The following is an 11,569-nucleotide window of genomic DNA, read 5'->3' as shown; positions in this document are numbered from 1 at the left end:
TAATAAAGGGAGATAAACTTAGGCTGTGTGTGTTTTTGTGTTTATGTGTATGTGTATGTATTTCTTTACAGTCATCTCCGTGGATCGTCTGAAAAAGATGAATTTTGCTGGAGCCAAACTCCCGCGGTACCAGTCTCTGAGGGGTCCTCGTCCCGCAGACCTGGAGACGGCCGTCACGCTGCCAGATTCTGTCTTCCAGCCACCTGTGGACACAAAGGGCCACAGGCACCTGGACGTCTTCCCAGAGTCGTCGCAGAGGAACCGCTCGGCAAACAGGAAGAGACGCCACCCTGAGGACAACCAGCAGGACGCCATTGCCAGCGTGATCATCTTCCATAGCCTGGCCTCGCTGCTGCCAGAGAGCTACGACCCCGACAAGAGGAGTCTGAGGTAAGAACCAAAGACGAGAACCAGAACCCGCTGAAATATCTCAACCAACATTATGAAGATAATCAAAAGAGGTAAACATAGATTACTCTTCTAGAAAATACAAGTTAAAGTTATTTCTATTGGATATGTTGAATAAAATCATAAAATCAAAAACAAGTTGAGTAACACGACACGCGTAGCAGCATAAACCTTTTTTAAACACTTTTATCGTTACCCAGATGATTTTCTTTGTTTTATTTTAGTTTTCCTGTCATCTTTTTAATTTATTTTTCATGATTGAGTGTTCCAGTATTTATTTCCTCTAAAAAATTGAGAGACTTTTATTGTGTGAAAAAAGTTTATATGCACATTGATCTCATTTTTAAAGACCAATAAAAGTTATTGAAAAAGATTAAAGAATTAAGCAATTATTAAAGAAAAAAGCAACAGTGTAGTAGTGGAGCGGTCTCTAAGAGGTTAAGGTAGACAGGAAAGAAAAGGGTGGAAATCACGTGGCGTTAGCTGACATTTTTCCCCACTACAGTGCACCTTGTATTATTGAATAAAACCCGACTGTGAGCACGCCAGCTTCCATCCACTGTTTTACCATTAAAGTTAAACTTGTTCATCTGAACTAAAAAATGAAATTCAACAGAAAACTTTTATTCAAATGAAAATTTCCCCAAACGTAGAATGTCAGACATCCCATAGATCAGCCTTTCCCAAACTTAAAACTGCCACGGCCCACTTTGAAATACAAAATTACTCCGGGGCCCATTATAAAAAAAAATGTATGACTACATCTATAACTTTCAGTAAGGGTAAATTATTGGACATGACAACATGATGTTATGGCAAGATAGACACAAAAGTTTACTAAACAATATGTCTATGAATAGTCATGACACGCCTTACTAATCACTTAAAGGGTTGACTCATGGTGAATCATCATTATTGTGATATTTCTTTTATTTTTAAAATTGGTTGAAGGGCTTTTCGCGGCCCACCTGCAGTACCCACACGGCCCACCAGGGGGCTGCGGCCCACACTTTGGGAAGCACTGCCATAGATGGTTTGAGCTTGTCATTTAGTTTGTTTGTTTGATGAACATTTGAATGTAGTTTTATCAACAGGGACTCATAAAAGTTTTAGTTTTAAATTGAACCTCTTTTTTTTTTCTTTTCCATCAGGGTGCCAAAGCGTCCTGTCATCAACACGCCAGTGGTCAGCATCACAGTCCACGACAACGACGAGCTGCTGCAGCACACTCTGGACAAACCCATCACTGTGCAGTTCCGCCTGGTGTCCACCGAGGAGCGCTCCAAACCCATCTGTGTTTTCTGGAACCACACCATACTGTGAGTACTTCTTATTGCTGTTCTCTTTTGATTTGCTTTTAGCTCTTTTAGTTTCTTACATCTTTTTAAATCTTTGGTCCTCTTGGACTCAGCTCGTGTTGTTGGGTTCTTGTGTTGCCTGGGTTCTTATGATGGTTCTTGTGATGGTCGGGTTATATATATCTGTTGGGTATCGTGCACTTTGGGTTCTTTTCTGTTGAATTGTATTTAATTATTTTTAGTATTTTACATTTGTTATGTTCTTGCTGTTGTTTATGTTCTTCTGTGTTTGGTTTAGTTTGTTCTTGTTTTTGCTGTTTGTCAAATCACTTTGTAAACCTGTGTTTTTAAAAGATGCTATAGAAATAAAGTTATCATTATTATTATTATTACAACAACACACACACTGACATACAGGGAGAGATCAGATTTTATTCTCACATTGTTCATCATGTTCATGTCAGTGGCGGGAGCGGTGGCTGGTCTGCAAAGGGCTGCGAGGTGGTTTTCAGAAACAGCACCCACATCAGCTGTCAGTGCTATCACATGACCAGCTTCGCCGTGCTCATGGACGTCTCCAGGAGAGAGGTGAGACAATCTTCACACACACACACACACACACAGATATCATCACTCTGTTATCATTCTAAACTTTTCTTTCTGTATTGTTGTGTCAGAACGGAGAAATTCTGCCGATCAAAATCCTGACGTGGAGCACGGTGGGGGTGACCCTGGGCTTCCTCTTCCTCACCAGCATCTTCCTCCTCTGTCTGAGAGCCATGCAGAGCAACAAGACGAGTATAATAAACAACGGAGCCACCGCTCTCTTCCTCTCAGAGCTTATCTTCATCCTGGGCATCAACCAGGCCGACAACCCGGTAATCAGTTCTTCTCTGTTTCTTCTTTTTAAACTTTCCTTTCATCTTCTTGTTTTTTTTAATCACTCATCTCTGTTCCTCTTCTCCGTGCAGTTTTTGTGCACTGTCATCGCCATCCTGCTGCACTTCTTCTACCTCTGCACTTTCTCCTGGCTCTTCCTCGAGGGGCTCCACATCTACCGCATGATCAGCGAAGTGCGAGACATCAACTATGGACCAATGAGATTCTACTACCTGATTGGCTGGGGAGTTCCTGCCTTTATTACAGGTTGGAAACCATCATTATGCTATTTATTAAAAAAAGTATAAAAATGTACCTATGCAGGGATGGAGATGCCTGGGAAAGTTTCAGCATCAAGTTTTTAACCTCAAGAATCTTTACTCTCTAAAAAAAAGGAGGCTAGAAAGATATTTTCAACACCATCATCATTTTAAAAAAAATTAAAAATCTACTTATAAGGACACAACATTTGATTTAAAAGAGAAAATAATTGGTTATCTTGCTTTTTTAGAGTGTGTGCTTAGAAATCATGTTTTTGGTTTTCATTTATTGTTCAGTCAAAGTCACATTGTCAGAGCTGGATTAAAGCAATTTAAAACTATTTGTATCTAAATAATGACACAATTATAAGTTTTAGGATGTGAATGTGTGTGTATATTTAATGTTAGTGAATGCTTTGTATCTGCGCGCTTATCAGACATGCTTTCAATCTTTAAGTCTGATCCGTGATTCTTCTTCAAAGATTACAATTTCTCCAGTAAAATGTTGTCTAGTTATCCTCGCTTGACTGTTGTTCAAAAAAATTATTATTTTATTTTGAAAAGAATACTTCCTTACTTGAATGCTTCAGATGGACACCGACAGAATAGAAAAAAGGTCTTAATGGAGGTAAACAGAAAAACGAGTAAAACAGACGTTAAAATAAAAGGTTTTTGATTTGAGTTGATTCTCTCTCGACTTATTAAATGTGTCGTTGTGACTTCTGTTGTCTGATGGAGAATTTGTCTTTCTGTGTTTGTGTCCAGGCCTGGCAGTAGGTCTCGACCCTGAAGGTTACGGAAACCCAGACTTCTGCTGGCTGTCCATGTACGACACCCTCATCTGGAGCTTTGCTGGACCCATCGCCATGGTGGCCTCTGTGAGTGCCTGCAGGAGTTTGCTCTGCTCATGTAGAAACTTTGATTTAGTGGAGAGCATTTTCATATTTGAAGTGAAGATTATTCATTACAGCTTCATGCATCATTGTTTTTGGACACATATGTGAACTGGTCACAATGGTAATGTTAGCAGATCCACATATCCTCGTCCTGACTCATAGTGAGCTCATTAGAGCGGCTCTACAGCTGTTGTTACAGCAAACACACCCGTCACTGTTCAGCTGGATCACTGTCAGCATGCGTGTGTGTTTACTCACCCTGAAATCCCCTCAGAAAGGTTTCACACACTCCTCCCGCCTTGCTGTGAGCAGTGATTCAATGTTGTGTTTACAGATGAACATCTTCCTCTACATCCTGTCGTCCAGAGCGTCCTGCTCCCTCAGACACCACAGCATGGAGAAGAAACAGCCTCGAGTGTGAGTGTCACAGGCTTTTTATCTTTCATGAGCATCAGCCCTGTTTACATGCTGTCGGATTAAGACACAATCAAAGTCATTCTGCTAAAGTCTGCACACACGAGGACACTCATCACCCACTCTAATCAAACCAGGAAAACTTGTCAAACGACTCTTTATAGGACGTCAATAACAGCCCTATCAGCAGTGAATAACAATGACATCAGATCAAACCTACATCTATTCAATCTGTGCTTATTGATCTGTTATAATAAACATAAATAAACAACATCAGTAAACACAGAGGGAAGAGGATGTATTTGACATTTTACTAGTCATTTCATGCTTCTTGTTTGGTGTATGGAATTTGTTATACTTATAGAGTATAATTGTTGACGTTGTTTGTTATGTCATGTTTTAATTGATTGCAGCAGCACAAAGCGATTCTCCGTCAGAAATGTTCCCTTGTTGACGAGAGTAGATATTATCTGAGGTGACTTCTCTTTGTCAGATATGATGGATCACAGAAGAGTTTAACACTTTCAAACAAGCTAAGACTTGATTGGTTTATTTTCACTATTTTCTCACATCGCAAGACTTCAATTTGAATCAGTGTTAAAAAGAAGTTGCAGCTCTGTCATGCATGAAAAATTATTTTGTTTCCTGTGTTTTTAAACAAAATCTTTACATGAAATGACCTCCGATGACCTACATGACACCCGTCTTATACAGTGACATACTGACTCACTGTGAACATTGTATGATGACAGCTCTCCATGAGACAATGTCCACAGCTTCTGCTCATCATGAACCTCCATCTTCACAGCTTCAGACTAACGCCTCTGTTTTCTCTCTCTCATGTGATTTATCGTCATCCTGCAGCTCGGGCCTGAAGACTGCAGGCGGCGTGCTCTTCCTGGTTTCAGTGACTTGTTTTCTGGCGCTCCTCTCCGTCAATAGCGACATGATCATCTTCCACTACCTGTTCGCTGGGTTCAACTGTGTGCAGGTGAGCGCATCAGCTTCCCCCCTGAAAATGAAAAATGAATGAAATAAAAAAAAATCAAGCATTCAAACAATGCTTGATTTTATTTATTTTTTTCAGTTGAGTGATTTTAACCCTCTTTGTCCTCCATCCCCAGGGTCCCTTTGTTTTCTTCTTCCGCATCGTCTTCAATAAGGAAGCCAGGAATGCCATGAAATACTGCTGCAGCCGCAAGCGCCCCGATCATATGATCAAGTCAAAAGCTTCTGTGAGTCCCTACTCAGACACCTCCAGCATGTAGAGCAGAGGTTAACACATAAAAACTGATTTTATATGGACTCACATAAATCATCACATCATCTGATCTCTAAAGTCACCACCTACTTTTCTTGACCCCGTTTGTGTTTTTATTGACAGTGTGTTAAACACTGTCATGTGTTAAGTGATGAGTCTGTGTTTTCTTTTCAACCATGAAGTTGAATAAGGTCTCCATTTTTTTCCAATTTATTTAAAATGACTTCCGAGATCAAAGTCTGAAAGTTTAGAGAGGTAGACTTAGATATTGTTTGGTCTGGCAGCATAATGGGATTTAACATTTGAAAAATATATATCAGATCAAGCATACTGTTTCAATAGATTGTTCTGATGTTTCTAACGGTTTGCTCGTTTCCTCTCTGATATTTCCAGGGATACAAATGCAACTCAAACTACATGGATGGCAAGTTGTACCACCTTCCCTTTGGGGACTCCAGTGTGTCTCTGAACGGGACGGTGCAGAGCGGCAAGAGCCAGCAGAGCTATGTGCCGTTTGTCCTCAGGTAAGTTAGCATTATGTTTAGTAAATCAGATAAGTGTTAAAATTTCATCATCACCTGACAGAGTGATTTCTGGTGTCTTCTCAGGGACGACGGTTTAGGTAACAGTCAGGCTCACATCGCTCTGAATGACCACGCATCACTCTTCCATGAAACTAAAGAACACCTGGACGGTATCTTTCTCAGTCACTCCCTCTGATTTTGTCAAAATTCAAATAGATTGATGGACTGATTAAATTAAACTAGACTGTCTCTGTGCAGATCGTGACAGCGACTCAGACAGTGACTTGTCTCTAGAGGACGATCAGAGCGGTTCCTACGCCTCCACCCACTCCTCTGACAGCGAAGATGAGGAGGGTCCAGTCCCGCCTGATGAATGCTGGGAAAACCTGGCGTCCAATGGTGTCAAGAGAACACAACCACACGGTACAAAAGCCTGTCTCACTTTAGCCCACTGTTTTTCCTTTTAGTAGATATCATTACATTCAACTCTGTGTTTTCAGCATCAGATTCTTTTACACACCCTGCTTTTCTGAAGGTATTCATCAAATCACCAAACCCCCTTTAGCCCCCTGAATCAAACATATTACATCCATGGCTGGACAAAAAGGTTCTTTTAACATAGTCCAAAGGCAACTCTGGTTTTTCCTCCTCCCAACAACAAGTTACAAGGGTAACTGAATTGGAGGATATGCCCTTAATAAATTGTACCAAATAAAACAATGTTGCAGTGTCAGAGTCGGCTTTTAATTCTTGTTTTATCAAACTGAGGGCTGTTTAAACTAATGTTGTGTAAACTGTAAGGACCAGAAACACCCTGTGAAACTTTTAGTATTTCAAAATGTTTATCAGAGGTGTCAAGTAACTAAGTACAAATACTTCGTTACCTTACTTAAGTAGAATTTTTGGGTATCTATACTTTACTGGAGTAATTATTTTTCAGCCGACTTTTTACTTCTACTACTTACATTTTAAAAATAGCCTCGTTACTCCTATTTCATTTCAGCTTGTTTTCAAACACAAAAAAAAAAAACCTATCCAGATAAATCGCGCCATCCGGATAGAGTGAATTTGATTGTGGTTGGATGAGAAGTATAAACACATACCATTCCAACACCCTATTGGTTTGTACGCGATCCATCGCACCTGCACATGACACAAATCACGTCACACTATAGGCATCATCATATCTTCAGCTCCATGAAACACATGTTAATGCTCAGTAGTACACATATATGGTTCTTTAATGTATTTGTACTAAAATGTGTTAATTTTCAATGGGCATAAATGCGGCTGAAACAGGTGCATCCCAAATGTTTCAACATGAACATTTTAATATAAGATAAGATAAGATAATACTTTATTGATCCCCACAGGGGAAATTCGGGCGTTACAGCAGCACAGACAAGAAAGCTCAAAAATGCACATAGACACAATAGATAAGATAAATAAAAATAAAAATAAAAATAAAAACAGGGGGCATATACAGTACAAAATGAATGATTAAGTTAACTGGGGGGAATTGAGAATTGAGACAGTATGTGCAGAGAATGACAAGATAAAGTGACAAGTGATGATTAAAGTGACTTGGTATGATCAATAGCAGCAAGTAATGTAAACAGCAGAGAAGAGAGGCAGTGTTGTACCACAGTAATGCAGAGTGCAGTTATATAATGTAATATAATATAATATAGTGCAATATGAACAATATAGTGTAATATAATGAAATGTTATATAATATAGACTAATATAATAATATAATAAAAATATATAGAATGTACAGTATATATGTATATATATATATTGATGCTAAATAATAATAATAATAATACAATAATACAATGATAATAATGAAGCAGGTCATATGGGTAGTGTTTTATGGGGGTGAAGTTTTCTGTCCAGGACGTACTGTTATTGTTGTCATAGTCTGTTGTTGTACAGTCTTAAGGCAGTGGGCACAAAGGAGCGTCTGAAGTGCTCTGTTTTGCACCTGGGGGTATATATAACATTATAGTCATTATGGCCTTTAGAAAAATGTTTTTTGGGGAGGTGGGGTAGTACACTATAGACCACTGTGGCGCGGCCTAAGCTTGTGTCCTTAATGGCATTTTTTTCCCCTTACATTACTTTAACTTTTATACTTGAAGTAGTTTTGAAACCAGTACTTTTACACTTTGAGTAAAAAGCTTGAGTTGATACTTCAACTTCTACAGAAGTCTTTTTAAACCCTAGTATCTATACTTCTACCTCAGTAATGAATGTCAATACTTTTGACACCTCTGATGATAACATTAAACTGATATGACTGTGTCCCTCCTTCATGCCGTTTATTTTGTTTTTCAGACAACACACTGAATAAGAGTTACTGGCCTGTAGATTACACCGCAGCAGGGAGCGACAGCGAGCTAGCAGCTGCAGACAGACTGAAATCAGAGACTTTGGCCTATCAGGATCAGAGTCTCAGCCGCGATGGGCGAACGTTACCAGACGGGCGGACACAGGACAGCATGACGGTGCTGCTGCCCAGTCTGCCAAACCTCCACGCCCACCCTCACAGAGGTAAAGGTCTGTCGGAGTCTGGACATACCACTGTCCCTTTTTTTCTCATATTTTCAATAAATATAAACAGAAAGAAAAATCTGCACATTTTCCTAAGGATGTGACATTTTGTTTTTATCCTGTTCAGGGATCCTAAAGAAGAAGCAGCTGTCTCCTATTGTAGAAAGGAACGGTCTGAACCGCATCCACAATGAACTCTGTGAAAATGCTCCCGATACGGGGTCTCCACAGGGGTCCTGCTCGAGTGACAGACGAGCCGGTCCCACTAAACCCGTCTTCCCCGATCAGCTGAACGGTGTCGCCATGAGCATCAAGGCGGGGACTGTGGACGGCGACTCATCGGGATCAGAGTGAGTGTACACCCGAGCCACACTATGTGCATGATGTGTGTAGTTTCTGTGAGCTCGTTGGATCTGTATCACTGTGTGTCACACAAGTCCCTCTGTTTGTCCCTCAAATGTCTGCGTCACTCTACGACCTGTCCTCAGTGATGTTTTCATTGCTTGTGGTCCGTCTCATACTCACAGAATTATCTTCAATGTAAAAGTTAAACCAAACGAAGACAGCACCCGTCCTGCTTCTACACAAAACGTCCTAACCATTTTCAATGAAGCAGGAAGCAGTTCATCTGAATGTAGTGATGAAGCAACATGAATGATTTATGAAACATAACAGCTACCTCAGGTCTTTGTTAGAAACTTCTTGTTTCAACTCTTTCTATTTATATGTAGTTTTCAGTTTTAAACGTCCCTTCCTTCAGACACACAGGTCAAGATTTACCAACTTATCAAGTTCTTTAATGCAAATTAAACAGCCTAGGCAACACAGCCACAGCTTTAGCTAAGAAAAGTTCTCTTCATTAAGTTCCTCAGTACAAGTTTTGTCCCTTTAAAAAAGTGAATAAAATATACTGATAGATTTTCATTTTTGAAAACAAGCATCCTTTTTTAGCCTGCAAGACGTTTGGTTTAAATCAAGAATAGTCGGATTTAGATCGAGTCGAGTTGAAAAAGATTGTTCAAAGTATCAACACTACAAACATTTTTGGAGTTTCAGTACTAACCAGTAGATAAAAAGCTGTGGATTCACATGGTATGTCCACTTGATAAGTGTTTATCAAAGGCACTTAGAAATGCTTTAGTCGTAGAGAATATTCAAATTGTCTTTTTAACTTTAATGTAAAATAGAAGTTCACTAATCAACCGTCTTTGCTCCCTCCCCCTCTTCTTAAATCATAGATTTTTATACTTTAATTTTATCCCATGAAGCTCTGATCCTCATTTATCACAATCAGGATCACTGTGTGTGTGTGTGTGTGTGTGTGTGTGTGTGTGTGTGTGTGTGTGTGTGTGTGTGTGTGTGTGTGTGTGTGTGTGTGTGTGTGTGTGTGTGTGTGTGTGTGTGTGTGTGTGTGTGTGTGTGTGTTTCATCCCCTCGTGTTGATTCATCCGTTCCTTTTGTGTTTTCGTTTTGTGCTGCACCTTGCACTCATCTCCATCCAACTCCTCCTCTCTCTCCCGCCCCGCCCCGTGTTCCCAGCAGCCACTGCAACACCACCATGTGACTGCGCTGACAGAGGGGTGTGTCTTTGCAGGTCATAGAGCCTCATTCCTCCACATCTGACAACAACAACTGAAAAAAAGGGAGCAGTGGACTTCCCCCATGAAGACAAATGTGGAAAAAAGAAGGAATTCCCTCCAGACATTGTACGTGTGTGTGTTTGTGTGTGTGTTTGAGTTCATACATGTGTGCCAAACCTCAGGAGTCACAGCACTGGTCCAGGCTCACTCACACTGACACAACAAATGTCACTCTCCCTTTAAACAAATCATTTTGTTTACATACTTGAAGCAATGCACTTTTTTTTTAATTCACTGCTCAATTTATTATTTTGTTTACCTTTTTTTTTGTAAGTGTTCAAGAACATAAATGTTGTTTTTATAAAGACTGGAGCATTAACGTGATCATGTTTTTGTTTTTGATTTTGGGAGGGTCATTTAGTTTTAGACTCGCAAACATTCAGGGAAATTCCACTTTCAAAACGCTACTTGTTTGTGATATCTCTTCCTGGTTCGCCTGTTTCTGTTGGAGCTGTTTTTATGTTTCAGTCTGAAGACTTTCTTTAAACGCCTCAAATGTCCACGAGGCACAAAGAGGTGGAGTGCAGCTCGTTCACAGACACTGATCCTGAAAACAAGGACTAAAGAGCGGCTGTATCTGCTGGTTAATGGAAGCTCCGTGTAAGCTATGTCCCCCCCCCAATGAAGGACGACAGACTGCACTGCTCAGCCTATCAGGAGGGAGAACCTGCGTGTGCAGACCCACAAAGGACTCAAAGGACATTTGATACATCTTTCGTAAATCACTGAGGGCCCAATTTTTTTGTATGGATATTTAAAGTGCTCTCATTTTTCATCGATGTGTTCGGATGAATGCATTCATACGAGTTCGGTGACTAAACAGCTGTATTTTATAGATTAGATACGCAGCCTTTTGTCATTTTGTAAAATAAAGAAATACATGCAGAGTCGTGCTGTAATACTGTTTGAGCTGTACAGAGTAGCCTGTAAATGAATCAAGGACATATCTTTAAATGTAAGTAAAGATGTAAACTGCTTTTATGAATTTTATCAGAGTTACTTCTTTTCAAAGTCATGTGATATTTGTGGATGCCATATCATTAACCATGTGACTTTATTGTAAATAATTGTCATTACATATGAACCAACATGACCAGATCAATCATATCCAGTCTGGTGTCCCAACAGAGAATAGTCTCTTTGACTCTGCAGCTCCTGTTTTTACTGATTAAACTGTTTTCTACCATTCCAGTCTTACCTCACCTCTCCTTCAGTGCCACGTCTACAGTCATTACTTATTTATATTTTTACTCCTGTGAAATATAATGCATCTGATATGAAGGTACATGCTTCTGTTAAAGTCTTACCTCTGCTTTGAAAAATAACTAAATGACAAAGTGTTGAATAGCAGAAATGTAAGCCTGATTATGACCATGACAATTAATTTGAAATTAGAATCTTCGGATATTGAGGTCATCGTTACAGAATATGGG

General features: G+C 39.8%; 1 protein-coding gene across 4 annotated transcripts in view; it reads left to right on the top strand.

Moving 5' to 3' along the window:
* Nucleotides 1-11,322, top strand: part of celsr2 (cadherin, EGF LAG seven-pass G-type receptor 2) — a 63,827-nt gene extending 52,505 nt beyond the window's left edge. The window contains exons 20-34 of one of the 4 annotated variants that reach the window (XM_061041963.1): nt 72-390; nt 1,560-1,727; nt 2,171-2,294; nt 2,384-2,584; nt 2,678-2,852; nt 3,611-3,723; nt 4,076-4,158; nt 5,020-5,146; nt 5,280-5,390; nt 5,810-5,940; nt 6,025-6,110; nt 6,199-6,363; nt 8,281-8,496; nt 8,624-8,846; nt 10,036-11,322. In XM_061041963.1, the coding sequence (XP_060897946.1) occupies nt 72-390; nt 1,560-1,727; nt 2,171-2,294; nt 2,384-2,584; nt 2,678-2,852; nt 3,611-3,723; nt 4,076-4,158; nt 5,020-5,146; nt 5,280-5,390; nt 5,810-5,940; nt 6,025-6,110; nt 6,199-6,363; nt 8,281-8,496; nt 8,624-8,846; nt 10,036-10,060 (2,267 nt within the window). In that variant the 3' untranslated portion in view covers nt 10,061-11,322. Of the gene's footprint in view, nt 1-71; nt 391-1,559; nt 1,728-2,170; nt 2,295-2,383; nt 2,585-2,677; nt 2,853-3,610; nt 3,724-4,075; nt 4,159-5,019; nt 5,147-5,279; nt 5,391-5,809; nt 5,941-6,024; nt 6,111-6,198; nt 6,364-8,280; nt 8,503-8,623; nt 8,847-10,035 lie in introns of all 4 variants that reach the window. The other 3 variants (XM_061041964.1, XM_061041962.1, XM_061041961.1) reach the window with 3 other exon arrangements.
* The last annotated feature ends 247 nt before the right edge of the window (nt 11,323-11,569 follow it).

Source organism: Labrus mixtus, chromosome 7, assembly GCF_963584025.1.
Source record: "Labrus mixtus chromosome 7, fLabMix1.1, whole genome shotgun sequence".
Taxonomy (NCBI): domain Eukaryota; kingdom Metazoa; phylum Chordata; class Actinopteri; order Labriformes; family Labridae; genus Labrus; species Labrus mixtus.
The sequence above is the reverse complement of the archived record's forward strand: the minus strand, read 5'-3'. Positions and strand labels throughout refer to the sequence as shown.